Raw genomic sequence first — 14,804 nt, 5'->3', positions numbered from 1 at the left:
GTCATCAATACAAAATGGTCCCATCTTGTGTTTTCAAGATGTCTTGGGCTTAAATAGGGCTCATTAATCGTAGGTTTCCCTCTTGAAATGAGCCAGGCAGTGTATGAAGGACAGCAACAACAGGACATCCATATTCTGCATACAAAAACAGATGAGGAGGAGGGGTGCGTAGATGTCACTCAATGCATTTGTGTATATAGCTACATCTTTAGGGAAAAAGAGGGAATAAATACATAATTCAGGGGAGCTAGTTCTGCTGAGAAAATACAAAAACAAAGTTCCTCAAAAAGGCGACAGAACTGTTTTCAAGGCTTATTCTTTCTTTTTTTTTCAGACAAAAGTAAAACAAAAACGACTATAAGAAGAACAAACAAAGCAGAAACAACAAAAGCAAGAAAAATGCAGCCATGGTCGTTTCAAATCTCAATCAAGCTTGACACAATCACTCAATAGGTAGTTTGCAAAGTACAAGAAGTTTTTCATGCAGATATTAATTTCCTCTTCAGGGGGGTTAAAAGGAAGTGGGAGTAGTCAGGGGGAACGTAGTACTCATGCAGCTCTGGCATAGCGTCAGTGTAGGTATGCTTGGGAGGGAGGGCTGAGCAGGTAGTGGGGGGAAAGTGAGAAGGGGGTGCAACAGCAGCTGATAACAAAATATTACCTCAGTTTCTCAAAAGAGGTCATCAGTGCTATGTCCTTATTTGGGTCCCTCTCAGCTCGCTTCCCCTTCAGTGTCTCAATCCGAGGGAACTTTGCACTGGTCTTGTGGCGGTACAGCTTTTTGTGTGCAGGCCCAGGGTTAATAAAGTTGGGTTTGTCAAACATGTTACAGCCCAGAGCTAGTTGTGGGAATAAGGGATGAGAGGGGTTGAATTTGGCCTGGTTCTTTCCTCCCTTGCCCCCTGCCTTTCTGCCTCTCCCAGCCCCTGTTAGCACAGCTCCTTTTTTCTTCAGGTCGGCCTCGGTGCCTGCCAAGATTTTAAGGGTCTTTAGGTTGAGGCTGTTGGCCTCAGAGGGCATGCATGCCTCAGACATGGGATTCCACAGCGGCTCAATGGAAGCCATCATGAACCTTTGGACCTCAGCCATGCCAGATACAATGTTGGACAGAATATTGGAGGGCTCCTCAAATTCTCTCTGGTCGTCCCCAACCAGGCTGTTGCTCTCCGACCAGCCTGTGCCAGACCAGTCCCCAGTGCTACTACTGTCAGTCAGGCCTGTGCCACAGCCACCTGCCTGGTTCTTTGCTGCCTTACCCTCCAACATGGCCTTTATCTTTTTGGTGGAACGTGAGTTCTGTTTGGGTGTCTTGACCTTTTCTGACTTAGGAGCTCGGGGAGCCCGGACTTTCTTTGGGCTCTGTCCTGCAGCTGTCTGCTGTTTGCAACTGCCTTTCCTCTTTGTCTTAATGCTTTTTGCACACATCTCACCAGTCTGTTCATCAAACTCTGTAACTCCCAGCTCCTTTTTATCTAAACATAACACATCCTGACTGTTAAAGTTGTGCAGTGGAAACTGGCTGTCTTCGACTGTGTATGCATTTGCTGTGTGCTCTTGTTGCTGCATAACGTCACAGTTCCACTTTACCTCCCTATTGCAGTCCATAGTCATATCATTCACATCCTGGTATTCTCCAACATTCCCCGCCATCTTCATATCACGTCCCACCACCTGCGGGGACAGGTTGGGGGTCTCAGGAGGGGAAAGCTCTGACAGTGATGAGTGTCTAAACTTGTCAGGGGTGAAGTTGGAGATGTCCAGCAGGTCTGAGGACTCCCTGAGAGGGGTAAGGGCATCCACACTCTGCTGAATCACTACTTTGGGACTGCAGTGAGCTAAGAAGCTGTCTCGGCCCTCCTCCTCACCCTCTCGCTCACAGGACTTGAGGCTGAGGGAGCTGTAATTGCTGGAGGAGGCTGACAGAGAGCCCACTGAGTCATAGCTGATGAGCCTGCCATTGTCTGTGCACAGGGACCCTCTCTGGTATTGCACCTGGCCCTCCACACAGGCAGACTGACACACTTGCAGATCTGCCCCAGGCTGCAGCCCAGCCTCAGTCAGGTAGCTCTTCTCATAAAGTAGCCTGTCAGCCTCAGGGCTCAGCTGGCTGTAGTTAGACACTGGCAGGCTGTCATTCAGGGGCACCGCAGCAGCTGGGAAGTTGTTGGGTAAGATGGGAGTCTCAGGGGTCTCTGGCCCAAAGCTCTGGTTGTGGCTTGCACAGAGCTGTGGGTGCCACATCTGGGGGAAGCTGGGGCAGTTCTGGGGGGACTGCTGGAGCTCCGACTCAGAGGGAGGAGAGAGGACACAGCTCTGAGCAAGCTGTAGAGAAGAAAACTGTTTCTCCTCTAGGGTTAGCCCCAGAGGATACTGCTGCCTAGAGGGCTGCTGGGGGAAATAGGATATAGCTGCTCCTCCGGAGGAGTCTGTGGCATCTAACAGGGTCTGCAGGTAGCCCCCCGGGATGACAGGGACACCCGCCTCCACCTCCTCTGAGGAGGGAGCTTTGTCAGGAGAGCAGGTGGACGAAACAAAGGGGAATTTCTCCTCAGACGTGTGAGCAGTGGTGGTATTGTCAGAGAAATGGGGTTTGACTGTAGTTGAGCTAATGCCTGCCTCTTCTAACCCAGCAGTAGGGTCCTCAATCTGTGCCGCAGCGACACAGGCATCCGTTTCATTTGTCACGCTCCTCCCCTCCTCTCCTTCTGCCTCTTTCATTTTCTTGCTCCTCAGCCTGGCTTCGCTTTTGAATTTCCTTATCCTGACTGTTTTATTTCCTCCCAATCTCCTCCCCTCCCTCTCCTCCCTCTCCTGGGAGCGGCTCTTGGCTGTGACTGTGTGCGTGATGGAGTTTGTGTCTAATGTCACTGGGAGGCCTGGGGCTGCTATTATTCCCCCTACCGTGGGGGTGGCCTCTTCTTTAGTGACACCTCCCTGGCCCCGATCAGAGAGAGGGGAGCCCTGTGCTGTTGCTGATTGCTCCACAGTGTGAATCCTCTGAACCTTAAGCCTGTTTGCAATCTTGTATTTCCTTTTGGGATGACTAGAATTAAAAGGGCGATGATGGCGTCCGTTTAGATGAAAACCGCGTTGTTGTTTATCTCTGGCAGCCAGCTTAAGCTGTTCCTGTCTCTCTCTTTGCCTCTCCTGCCAGAAATCCTTCAGAGGAGCCAGTGTCTCATATTTGCTTACTGTGTCTGTGTTTAAGCTCACAGTAGCATCCACAGGGTCCAACTTGCCCAGTTTCACTGACATGAGTCTCTCTCCTTTAAACCTGTTGATGATGATGTACTTGATGACCACTGGCGGCTCCTTACGACAGGATTTCCGGCGTTTCTTGGGGCACCAGTCCACATCCTCCTCCTCTTTTTGACCGGAGGGAGCTTTCTCTTTTTTCTCTGCATTCTTCTCACTCTCAAGCGAGTCAACGTCATATAAGTAATCATCACTGTATCGAACTTTTCTCTTGGAGCGCAAACCATAGTTGAGAGGGTTAGAGGGGCTGAGCAATCTCTTTGAGTGGCCCTTCTTAAACTTGCCCTCCTGCAGGGTGTCTGAGGAGGAGCCAGTGCAGGAGCTGTCATCGCTGAATTCACCTGACTCCTCTGTGGAATTGAAGTCCATTAGGTAGTTGACTTTTGGAGTGGACATGGGTGATCCTTGGGAACCATCAAGTGGGCTCCGACCACTGCAGTCCCCAGCCTTTCCATCCTGCCCTGTCTCCAGGATGAGCTCATCAGTTTTGGGCTGAAGCTCCTCAGTACTCCTCCTCAAGACTCCCGCTCCCTCCTCTTTCTTTGCACAGTTGGCCAGGACACTAGGGAAGAAGTTGAACTGTGTCTCCTCCTGGAGCACATTTGTTTTCTCCCTCATGTTGTCCTGGAAAGACTCATAACGAATCTTCAGTGAACAGACATCACTGCTTAAAGTTGAATCATCGTCCTCATCATCAAATAGATTGTCAACATCTTCCTCAGAGAAGAGGTTGACTGACAGTTCATTCTTAGAACAAAGGTCCAGCAGTTCCATCTTACTTTCACTGATGAAGGACTCAAAGTAGCCCCAGTCCTGGCCTGCATTAGCCAGCAAAACCTCCTCTCCACTCACTTTGTCCAGTAACAGTCCCTCATACAAGTTCTTAGCTGTTGCGTCATCCTCTGGGTCATCACAGTCCTCCGATGTTTTGTTTCCATCTACTCTCTTGCCCTCACCTGGGGCCTTCGGCAGAGGAAAGCTAAGTAGCTGGTCAGAGAGGAGCTGTTCTCCATAGTGACTCACTGCCTCCCCCGCATGGCTCAGGCACTGGATGCTGATGTTGTTGATGTCAGAGAAGTCCTCTCGGCTCACGTCCCCTATCCTTACACTAAGCCCAGTCTCTGTGTCAGGGTTGCTGTTGGGGTCATGGGGCGGGTTCGGGATGGAGTTATGGTCAGTAGCATCGCGGGTCTCAATGAAGCAGCCAAGGCAGGTGCGGGTGGGCTGGAGAAGACACTCCTCTGTCAGGGCAGACACAGAGCCAGGCTCCATCATTGTAGCTGACAGAGGGAGGGCAACAGGCAGCAGAAGGGAAGTCTTCTGGGTGTCTCCTGTGGGACCCCAGGAGCTTACGGGTGGGGTGGGAAGTGATGTGGGAGTGGGAGTGGGAGTGTGACGAAGGTGAGGGACTACAGTTGGAGCGTCATCAGAGGGAGGGCAGGGGGCCGCTGTCAGTCCCAGAGAGGAGTCAGTGCCAAGGGACAGAGGGAGGGTTGGTGGTGATGTAGGTGTGGTCCTCTGGTGCGTCAGGCAGGCCTGCTGTGAAGTCTCTGCGGCAGGAGGAGGTGAGGATGGAGGGAGAGTAGCATCAACAAGCCCGCACAGACTCAGATCACCACTCTGTTCACATACCCCTGCAGGGAGAAAAAAGAAAAGATTTCAGCTCTTTGAACTGTAAGTCTGAAGTTAAATTACTTTGTTTTTGCTCTGTAGTTACACTGACATTTCTTCTGGGCTGCTGAAATGCAATTAGTGTCAATTAACCCCCTAGAGCTCCAAATGTCATTTTGTGATGCCAGCCTTAAACATTAATAATTTAGTTTTGGTACTAGATTGAATAAGAGGTATTAGCGATGTCAAGTTGGGTAAGGACAACTTCTTACCCATTACTGCTTGATGTTCAAATGTAAAAGTCTAGACAAGGCAAGAGGTAATACAGCTGTAAATGAGGAAGGGTGACTCACAAATGGAGTCACCTGCCTAATGTTAAGTTAACAAGGTGGCATAAGTAAGAGTGATAAAGAGCTTCTGGAAATGCATTTGCCCTACTTAATAGAGCAGAATAAGCAATTTTATCTTATGTTTACAGGAAGCAGTCCAAAGTTATTAGAAATAAAACCTCCAGGTCTTCTGAAAGTTGGTATTAATGATCAATGGGATGATTTCTGCAATTATGAAACCTTTCATGCCACAATTATGAAATTTTTGCTAAAAAAAAAAAAAAATGAATTCATAGACAGAGAAGTCACTCCAAAATGTTAAGATGACCCTTGGCTAAACCTCTCCCCCAAACAGCAAGTGTCAAAACATAGATTAGCAACTGTAGGCACAGCAGGACTGTCAAGCTTTGCATTTTTCTACATGTTGAAACAATGTGCAAGGGAGTCTAAGATGACCAATACTCTGTGTCTTATGAGTATGGACGGTTGCATCTTTTTGGTATTTTCTCAAAGACATGAAACATAAGAGCAAAAATCTGAGGACTGGATTAAACTTCGTCTTTACCCACTCTAATGTAAACTGCAAATGTTAGCATGCCCGGCTAACTAGCTTACTAACCACAGTAATTTTAACTCCTGCCAATCTTGTGGCAGAGGGTGTGGGTGCACAATGAAAGTGGGCTGGCAACAATGCATGGAACTCCCTAAAATCTTAATATTTCGTCTGGATGGGTGTGATTTTGCAGGATGTAGCAGTGCAGGCTTCTGTGAGCTTATGGATGAGCTCCCTAACCATCTCAGCCCCTGCTCTGAGTACACAAAAAAAGTTGGACTGAGTAGCAAAGTATAGGCTAATTTTATTTCTAAAACTTGAAAAATTAGGCAAGCAAGACAGAATAATACACACATACAATATGAGATCAGTTTATTTGGTGTCTTTAAATTTTGTTTGCCCGTTTGGGCAAGACACTACACTGATGTCAGAATACAAATCCCACATCCTTGTATATTTTTGTTGTTGGACATAATTTAGTTCATGTTGTGGATATATTTTAGCATTGATTAGTTCAGGGGCATTATGGGGGGTAAATCCAAATAAACTCTTATACATCTCTTTGAAATGAAGCTGAGAGTTTACTCATCAATTTACAAATCAACTGTATCAGTAAATGAGGGGAAACACAATTATTGTATTCTTGTTAGTTTAGCTCTCAAACTGGCCCTCTTCCTGGGGCGATAACAATCTGGCTAGTCTGTCTGGATGACATTTAATGGTCCTCTGCACTTAATCCAGTCCCTGCGCTTTCTTTTCCGACTTTAGTGAGTGTATTTCTATCGTCTATCGATATGCGTGACATATTTCACTATCTGAACAGTGTTTGCAAGGATGTAGCTTTAGTGTCTCAGCTGACTCAAGCAATTTCAGCATTAGCATTAACTTACATTAGCTACATTTATTAAATCAGCTAGCAAGAATCATCATTTCAGTCAACAAAATCCATGGTCGTCAGCTTGAAATGAGAAGTCTGTTTTGTTTACTACATTGTGGAATCGAAGACCACATGTTTAAACAATTACTCCTAGTTTCAGTGTTAAATCTTCCACTGTTATCCCCGTAAAGTGCATATGTGCGGTGTGAGAATGGAGAGCTTGGCAGACGTAGCAACAGTAACTCAGGAGGGCGGGGCTTAGCAAAGGATCAATTGGCTTACTGAAAATAATGTTCTCTCAGAAATCACCTACTTTAACATAATAACGTACAATAATAATACTATGGTATTATTTGCCTTCCTTTCCCAACCCAAGAGCAATATATGAGATCAAATTAGTGCAGTCATCTTGCATTGCCTGCCCTTCCCTCTAGCATTTCATCTGTATAGATACAGATCTAACTTAGCTCTAAGGTAACACGATACCATAAAATTGCACAGATTGGCAGCAACAATAGCAGTAATGACTAAATTGAAAGTAGGTTTTAGTGATTTTCTTCAGGTCGATTGTGACAATGTCTTAATCACTTGAAGACATCCATCTGATGAGTAACAATCAAAACCCACAGAAGCGGGCTTGTAGCAGCAGGCAGATAGCTTTGTTTGCTCTGCATAATTAGATGACAGCAGCGGAGGCAGGTACGTACACATGGGACACGACAGGCCCATATGTTGGAGACTGTATAACCAATATCATCTACACCTGCCTCCCTCTACAATCCCAAGCTGCTACCTCACACATTTTCTTTAAAATCATGCCAGAAAAAAATTAAAACTGAAAAACATACCGCAGCAATTAATGTGTTCACAGAGGTTAACTAGCAACGTCCCCCATTTTAGAATGGATGCACCTAATCATTATTGAGGTACTGATAAATGCTTGAGGGGAAGACTGCTTAACAAACAGTATTCAACATGGCTGTATTGATGGTGAGTAAATCTCTGAATATGGATATGATTTGAGAGTGATTTCAACGAGGTAATGAAATTTGTGAGCAGGTCTCTCTGGGTCTGCGGCCTGCAGACACACTGGAGCAACCACAACGCCTACTAAAAGCATACAACTGCGCTACTGTCATCCTTAATGAAGAAATCCTCAGGAGAAATAATGCATCTTCTCTCAGAAAACTGTTATAGCAGCAACTCGTCAGAGGCTGCAGAAGCGTTGCAGCAAGGCGTTTGCCATCAGTTCCCTTCAATCTGTGAGCAAAAATGACCTCAGAGCAAAAACATGTTACTGGCACATGCCCTCTGCGGAGAGTCAGAAATTATATCCATTTCTGCATTTAAAGGGTAAAGTCGCCACTTTTCATGTGGATGTTCAGTTAGTGTTGATGATAAAAGCAATTGAAGCAATGAATTCCTCAATGTGTGTGCTGTATTGGCCAAGAACAAATACAAATACAGTGTGTTTCACTACAAAATCAACTGTAACTGGCGTAATCCTGAACTGATTTTCATTAAATTGGGTTTGGTATAAACCCGAATAATTAAAAATGATACTGGCTACTTTAAATTCAGTCACTGGGGGGGGGGGGGGCAAACAAATCAGCTATATGCCAAAACATTAACCCTCTAAATAACAACAATAACAACTTCCACTGGGAGTTGAAGGCTCTGGCCTAGGAATAGGCATCATCAAAGGTAAAGTGTTATTATATTTCTCTGAAAAATAAATAAATAAATAAATAAATAAATAAATAATAATAATAATAATAATAATAATAATAATAATAATAATAATAATAATAATAATAATTAATATATACATATACACACACACACACATATATATATATAAATCAACATTTTTTGGAGAAACTTGGCTGGTTGGAGCCTACATGTCCCAGTGGAAGTTATGGCTATTTAGATGGTTAATGTTTTGTCATAGAGCTGATTAGATCGCCCCCGGTAACTGGATTTAATTCCAACAAGTAACCAGTATCATGTTCAATTTCTCACGTTTATAACAAAGCAAATTTCATGAAAATCAGTTCAGAATTAAGCGAGTTAGAGTCTATTTTGTGGTGAAATTTGAATCTGTCAGTACACGCTGTATTGTTTACTAGGAGAACTCTGCTTTCTCTGTCAATGGAGCACACACTAAGGAATTTTTTTGCTTTAACTGACTACATTTATCATCAACAGTGACTGGACATCTGTTCAATGTATGGTGAGACTGAAAAGTGAAGAGAGGAGCCTAGGAGGACTGCAACAATGTTTTTTTCCGATCGTGGACACAATTCATTTGTATTTATTTGGAATTATATGTAAACAGTGCCAGTGCTTGAAATCTACCAAGTAATTTTCCAGCACTCACAGATAAGGCAAATATAAAGAAATGATTACTTATCTCTTTCATTAGCCCCACAAAGAAGCAAATCCACCAAGGGAGGGAAATTACAAAAAAGGGGAGAAATTAACTTCCTTTATCCCCCCGTGCTCGCATGAAACCTAAGCTGCCACCTAATATTGCCAAAAGATTGTTCAAAATTGCTGTGAAACATTAAACTCATATTGAAAAATGTGTTTCCTCAGGGTTTATAATGGATTAACAATCTATTCTATCCAATGTGTGTGTGTGCATGCGCGGATGCATGCGTGTGTTCATGCATGTGTGTGTGTGTGTGTGTGTGTGTCTGTGTGTATGAGAGGGAGAGTGATAGAGTGTGAGTATTGGCTTGGGGGTATAGTGTTATCGAGAGGCCATCTGTCTCCAGCTGGACCATTAGCTCTTCAGCTGTTCAGAATGTGCCACAGATCAGTCAGTCAGACAGGTACACAAACACACACACACTCTCACACACATGCAGGGTCTCACAGCGATGACTGTAGATGACAAATCAAGTTTGACATTAGAGGTCAAAGGGGGCTCAGCAGCCTCATATTCACTGATACGGTACAGCATAATGTTACTACTGCATCTGAGCTGGCAAATGTAAACAAGATAAAGATCCAAAATACTCACTGCTGCCAGAATTCAATATCTAGCAAGAGGAAGAGCAGCTCATATATGAATAAAAAACAAGCTGAGATCATCCTAGCAGCACGGTTGTAGTTTTGTAATTGTGTTATCAGGAGAGGTCCTCCTTGAATAGAAACCGAGGCTGGATGTGACACAGCTCATGCAAGCTGGCATGGACGTTCACCACTGAGCATATGGAAGGACCCCGGCTGCTGGCAGGAGGTGGTGATCTTCTGATCCCCGGCCCTGCCAAGCCCAGCCATGCTAGACAGCCCGACCACCGCCAAACTAGCCCAGACCAGACCAGACCAGTTAGCACTCAGAGCTCTCAGAGTCTCGCCTATCTTCGTAGCCATGACATTCAGAGCTTCGTCCACCTGAGGTAAGCCTGAGCTGCTCGGTGCCAGGCGGCTCTGTGGGGAGATGAGCCCATGCCGAGGGACATGGTCACGGACATGAGGAGAGAGACAAGTTGGCGTCTGTGGCCTCATCTATTAGTGTGTCAGATGCCACACATGCACACACGGCCACACATGCACACACATACATCCGTGCTTTGTCTCTCTTCACTTACAATACACTTTCAGTCACTTTATTAACAAAAACAGAAAATGGTGCCCCATTCTATGACACCCGTGCCACTAATGCATTATAAACATACTTATAATGTGTGTACTGTGCTTATAGCAACATAAAGCTATAGTTATAAGTGATCAGAAATATTCATAATGATTTTAAACAATATTAAGAAAATATTACAAAAGACTTTATAATAACTCATATCATAATACCTTTAACTGCTGCTCAGTCACTGATTGCTATAAGATATACTTATAATGTGTTATGCTGTGCCTATAGCAATGTATAATTATAGTTGTAAGCATAATCATATAAGTCATAAATATTAATAATGCTTTATAACAAGCATTTAATGACGACTTGAGGTCAAGTATCATGATACTTTAGATTTAGTCTGTCATTTGGCAAATATCACAGTGAATCATAATTCTCATAGTTGTAATACATAACCATAACCATTGTATAATGGTTTGTAATTACTGTTATAATGCAGTATAACATGATTATTAGTTATTTTAAGTAAATCACTGGGTGCTTTAAGTAAAGTGATGAAATTCCTGAGGTATAGATACAATGCAATAAAAAGTGGTTCTAAGTCACTATAAGGGATGATTGTTTGCAATAAAGTAAAGTGAAAGTTAGTAAAGTGGGGAAAAAAAACTGTGCAAGAACAACACACAAATGTTGTAATGGATCATAACAGAAATTGAGAACAGATACTCCATAAATATTCATAAGGCTTCATACCAAGCATTTTATTATGACTTCAAGTATGAGGTCAAGTGTCATATTACTTAATAATTGTTGGTCACTTGCTGAGTGTGTATGTAAGTCTCATTCTTATAATCCATTACAATCATTTTATAATGTATTATAATCACTGCTATAATGCTTTATAATGTGATTATATGTTACTCAATGTGCTTTAAGTAATATAATGTGTAAAATATAAAGTAGTCATTGTAAGCCTTACATGAAGTGAAAAAACTCTATGCAAGGACACAAAATGTTGTAGAATTAATGTATTTGTTTAATGGAGCATAACAGAAATTGAGTACTGCAATTTGAAACAACTTTTTAATGATGACCAAATGAATGACGGCCATTTACATTTCATTAATGTAATGTTTCCCTTAAGAAAACATTGCTGTAATACATTATAATCATGTCATAATTCATTATAACCACATTGTACTGCATTATAATCATTGTTTTGGTTATAATGTGTTACAACTATAAGAATTATAATCCACTATTATCCTTTCCAAAACAGGAATAGATAGCAATTATGATGTATTATGATACTTGTTCTTAAAAATCATTCTAAAATGCATATAATAAAGCATTATGAATATGTATGACTTATATGATGACCATCTGTTATACATACATCCATGTGGCAGAGGGAGTAAAACAGCTCAAATATCACAATACGATGTACAATGCAAATGAAAACAGCTGACATGGCCTTTTCTTCCTTTTAATGGCTTTTCGAAATCATTTCTCACTCCCATCCCCCTTTTCCATCCCCTTTTTACTCCCTTTCCTGCTCGCTATCTTCTTCCCCTCCAACTTCCCTGCTCCTTATCCCTGTTATATGGAGGCTTTTACATTTGTAAAATGCCGAGCTAGCCGTTCTGCAGCTCAGCCACCCGGGGCGTTCACTCATCCAGCTGGTAGGCCAGCCACAGAAGCTGCTCACTACCTCTTGCTCTATCTTCACTATATGACATTTTGTGAATGGTGGGGGGGAAATCAATCCAGCCAGTACAGGATGTTCATAATAAGTGGTGAGTAACTGCAGCATGATTCATGGCCATCCTCCTCAGAGAGCTGCCCGATTCCTGCTCAATGGAGCCGCTTTCACCCTTTCCTCTACCGCTCTTTTTCCTACTCTCATTCTCCATCCTGTCTGTCTTCCTCTTTTCCTCTTGGAGCCTACCAAGGAACAGGCCAGTGCTACGGATAATCTGTGTGATTCTCACAGTGGGGGCCAGTCAGTCCCCACTGAGCCTGACCAGAGCTGAAACACTAAGATAAACCTCATCTGAGGATCAGTGGTGCTTGGTAGAGGTAGACTTTAGGGGGCAGCAGGTAGTGGCTGAATGAATCTTGGAAAACACTGGTAAGGCCAGTTACTGGTCCAGTAAAAAGAAAGGATTACACTGCAGGTGTAGATAGATTAACTTGAATTAAGAGTTAAGAGTTTACATCATGGAAATATCATTATTATGCATGGTATATTACTTGTACAAAATATTCACGTTTTGCCCTTACTCCAAAAAAGACAATATTCCTACCAAGTTCTTTACATGACTACTGAAAATTAATATTCCACCAATACTGTCTTACACATACAGCTGTGCATACTCTGATTACCATTACATCATATCATATTGACATACGATTGACATTATATAACAAATATCATATTGCTATAATATACAATATGTGTGCATATCCAAAAACCTGTTGATATCGTAGGTATGCTCCTTCTTCTGACCAGAAATTTGGGCTTTTGTTTATGCATGCACCTCTACTCCAGCTCATAGACAGCAGAATAACTTGAGGACGGAGCCACCATTATGTCATCTATTGGTTTGTGGACTACCATTTTTAAGCCTCAAATTTGGCATTATGGGGGGTCACCATCTTGGGTTTTTTGCAGCTAGAGCATGTGCAGTACTGTCCAACAGCAAGTAATGGCAAACTGCCTGCAATCTTTCTCGTAATACAACTAAACAGCACACTATAATATCTATAATAAATGGATCCTATTGTATCAATAATGTCTAGTTTGACAGTTTAATCTGAGTTTCACAAGCCCTGTGTGTTGCACTGGACAGGCTAACTAAGACTGAATTGTGACACGGTAGCCCCACCCTAAAGCATAAACTGCTTCATCATCTATTTTACTCTAAATAGGACCATTATTTGCTAAATGAACATCATACTGTATAGATGAAGACTTGAAACTAACAATTAGTATCTTAATCAGAAAATTCTACAATCAGAGTAAGACCTAATTTGGATAACCAAACGGAATATCCTCATCAAATTATAATATTATAATATATATAACAAATATTGGCATTTTCTGAAGAAAAGTAGAAAATTAGTGTGCATGTAAATGTAGTCACTGAGAATTCAGAAAGACAGCAGGTACGATCCAAAATAAAAACTTCATAAATACACAAATAAGGCTGAATAAACAGTATTTTACACACACACACACACACACACACACACACACACACACACACACACACCGTCTTTTGCTTATGTTAATGAATGTGAATGAGTGTGAGAGAATTAATGGCTGCGCCCTCTTTCACATTTGCACCTTTTTATGAGAAAAGGTAGATGTCATATTTCAGAGTTGTGGAAGCATTGGGGAAGAGGATTAACAATAGCTTAAAAAGCTTCATTTAATGTTTCTTTTCCACTTTTCATTTAAAAAAGACAGGGTGTGTTTCACGTTCCCCGTATCTTGTCAAGGAGCTTAGAACCGAGGGTGAAAAGCTAATTTGAGAAAGTTAGTTCCATGGTGGTATGTCCTAATACTAATTGTCTTTTCAAAGTTTTTAAGATGTTGTGAGAGAAACTGTTGTCATTAAGCTTTCATTTATTCTAACAAATGCTTCATTATTCTTGGGAAAATTTCAATTTCTGCTCTTAGGTCAACAACCAAGTATCTCTAAATGTTCAAAGCAGAGTTCAAAGAATTACGAAACAGAATTAACATTTTTATGTGCATTTCTTATTTAAAAAAATACATTTAATGAATACTATGTTTACAGACTATGAAAATGAAAAAAGTGAATAGTTTTCACCTGTGCTCTCCACTACATTTGCATTCTCTGGTCCTGAAGTCTTCACGATCAATGTGAGACTGCTGTCTGTTAACACATCCATCAATACGGCTCAACGCTTCACCTCCTACGCATCATTTTGACTGTCCCACCTGTTGAAAGAGATAGCCAGAGAGAAACAGAGAGGACACAGAGAGAAATAAAAAGAGACGTGAGAATACGGAAGGGATCGTTAAAGGGTGACTGCCATGTGCCTAATGCAGAATAACAGCTGTATATATTAGATTTCATTACAACAAAGATGAGACAAACACCAAGTTGCAGTAATTATAGAAAAAGCACCACATGTGATAGAGACATCAAAGAAACCCTTGGGGCACCAAACAATCACTCAATTCTTCTCTGTATCACAGATTCGTGTCTAAGATTAATTTAAACTTTACCAACCAACAAAGTACACAAAGAATCACAGCTGAAATCACTATGGCAACTGTATGCCATACTATCCTATTTTAAGCTTCATTTAACATTTATAGCAGAGTTGTTAACCTATGCGAACCTTACATAGGCGGCTCTGAGCATATTTGTTTATTGTAATTAGCTGACTCCCTCCCTTCTGTGTGCCTCGGCAGCATGAAAACCAACCCGGCTCAAAGAGGACAGATTAAAGAGATGTGATTGAGGCGGTGACAGCAAACTGTGAACACTGACAATACTTTTTACTGTAGCGAGTGATGGTGAAAGTGGGGGTGGGGATGACTGA

At 42.4% G+C, this 14,804-nt stretch overlaps 1 protein-coding gene across 1 annotated transcript in view; it reads right to left on the bottom strand.

The window, feature by feature from the left end:
• Positions 1–132: 132 nt before the first annotated feature.
• The window catches only part of nexmifb (neurite extension and migration factor b), an 80,705-nt gene continuing 66,033 nt past the window's right edge, over positions 133–14,804 (bottom strand). Inside the window, exons 2-3 of the mRNA XM_084719366.1 lie at positions 14,063–14,193; positions 133–4,889 (exon numbers count right to left, since the gene is read on the bottom strand). Coding sequence (XP_084575492.1) covers positions 658–4,889; positions 14,063–14,144 — 4,314 coding nt within the window. The 5' untranslated portion in view covers positions 14,145–14,193 and the 3' untranslated portion in view covers positions 133–657. The remainder of the gene's footprint in view (positions 4,890–14,062; positions 14,194–14,804) is intronic.

The sequence above is a fragment of the Lutjanus erythropterus genome, chromosome 5, assembly GCF_056507025.1.
Source record: "Lutjanus erythropterus isolate fLutEry1 chromosome 5, fLutEry1.hap2, whole genome shotgun sequence".
NCBI classification, from domain to species: Eukaryota; Metazoa; Chordata; class Actinopteri; order Lutjaniformes; family Lutjanidae; genus Lutjanus; species Lutjanus erythropterus.
The sequence above is the reverse complement of the archived record's forward strand: the minus strand, read 5'-3'. Positions and strand labels throughout refer to the sequence as shown.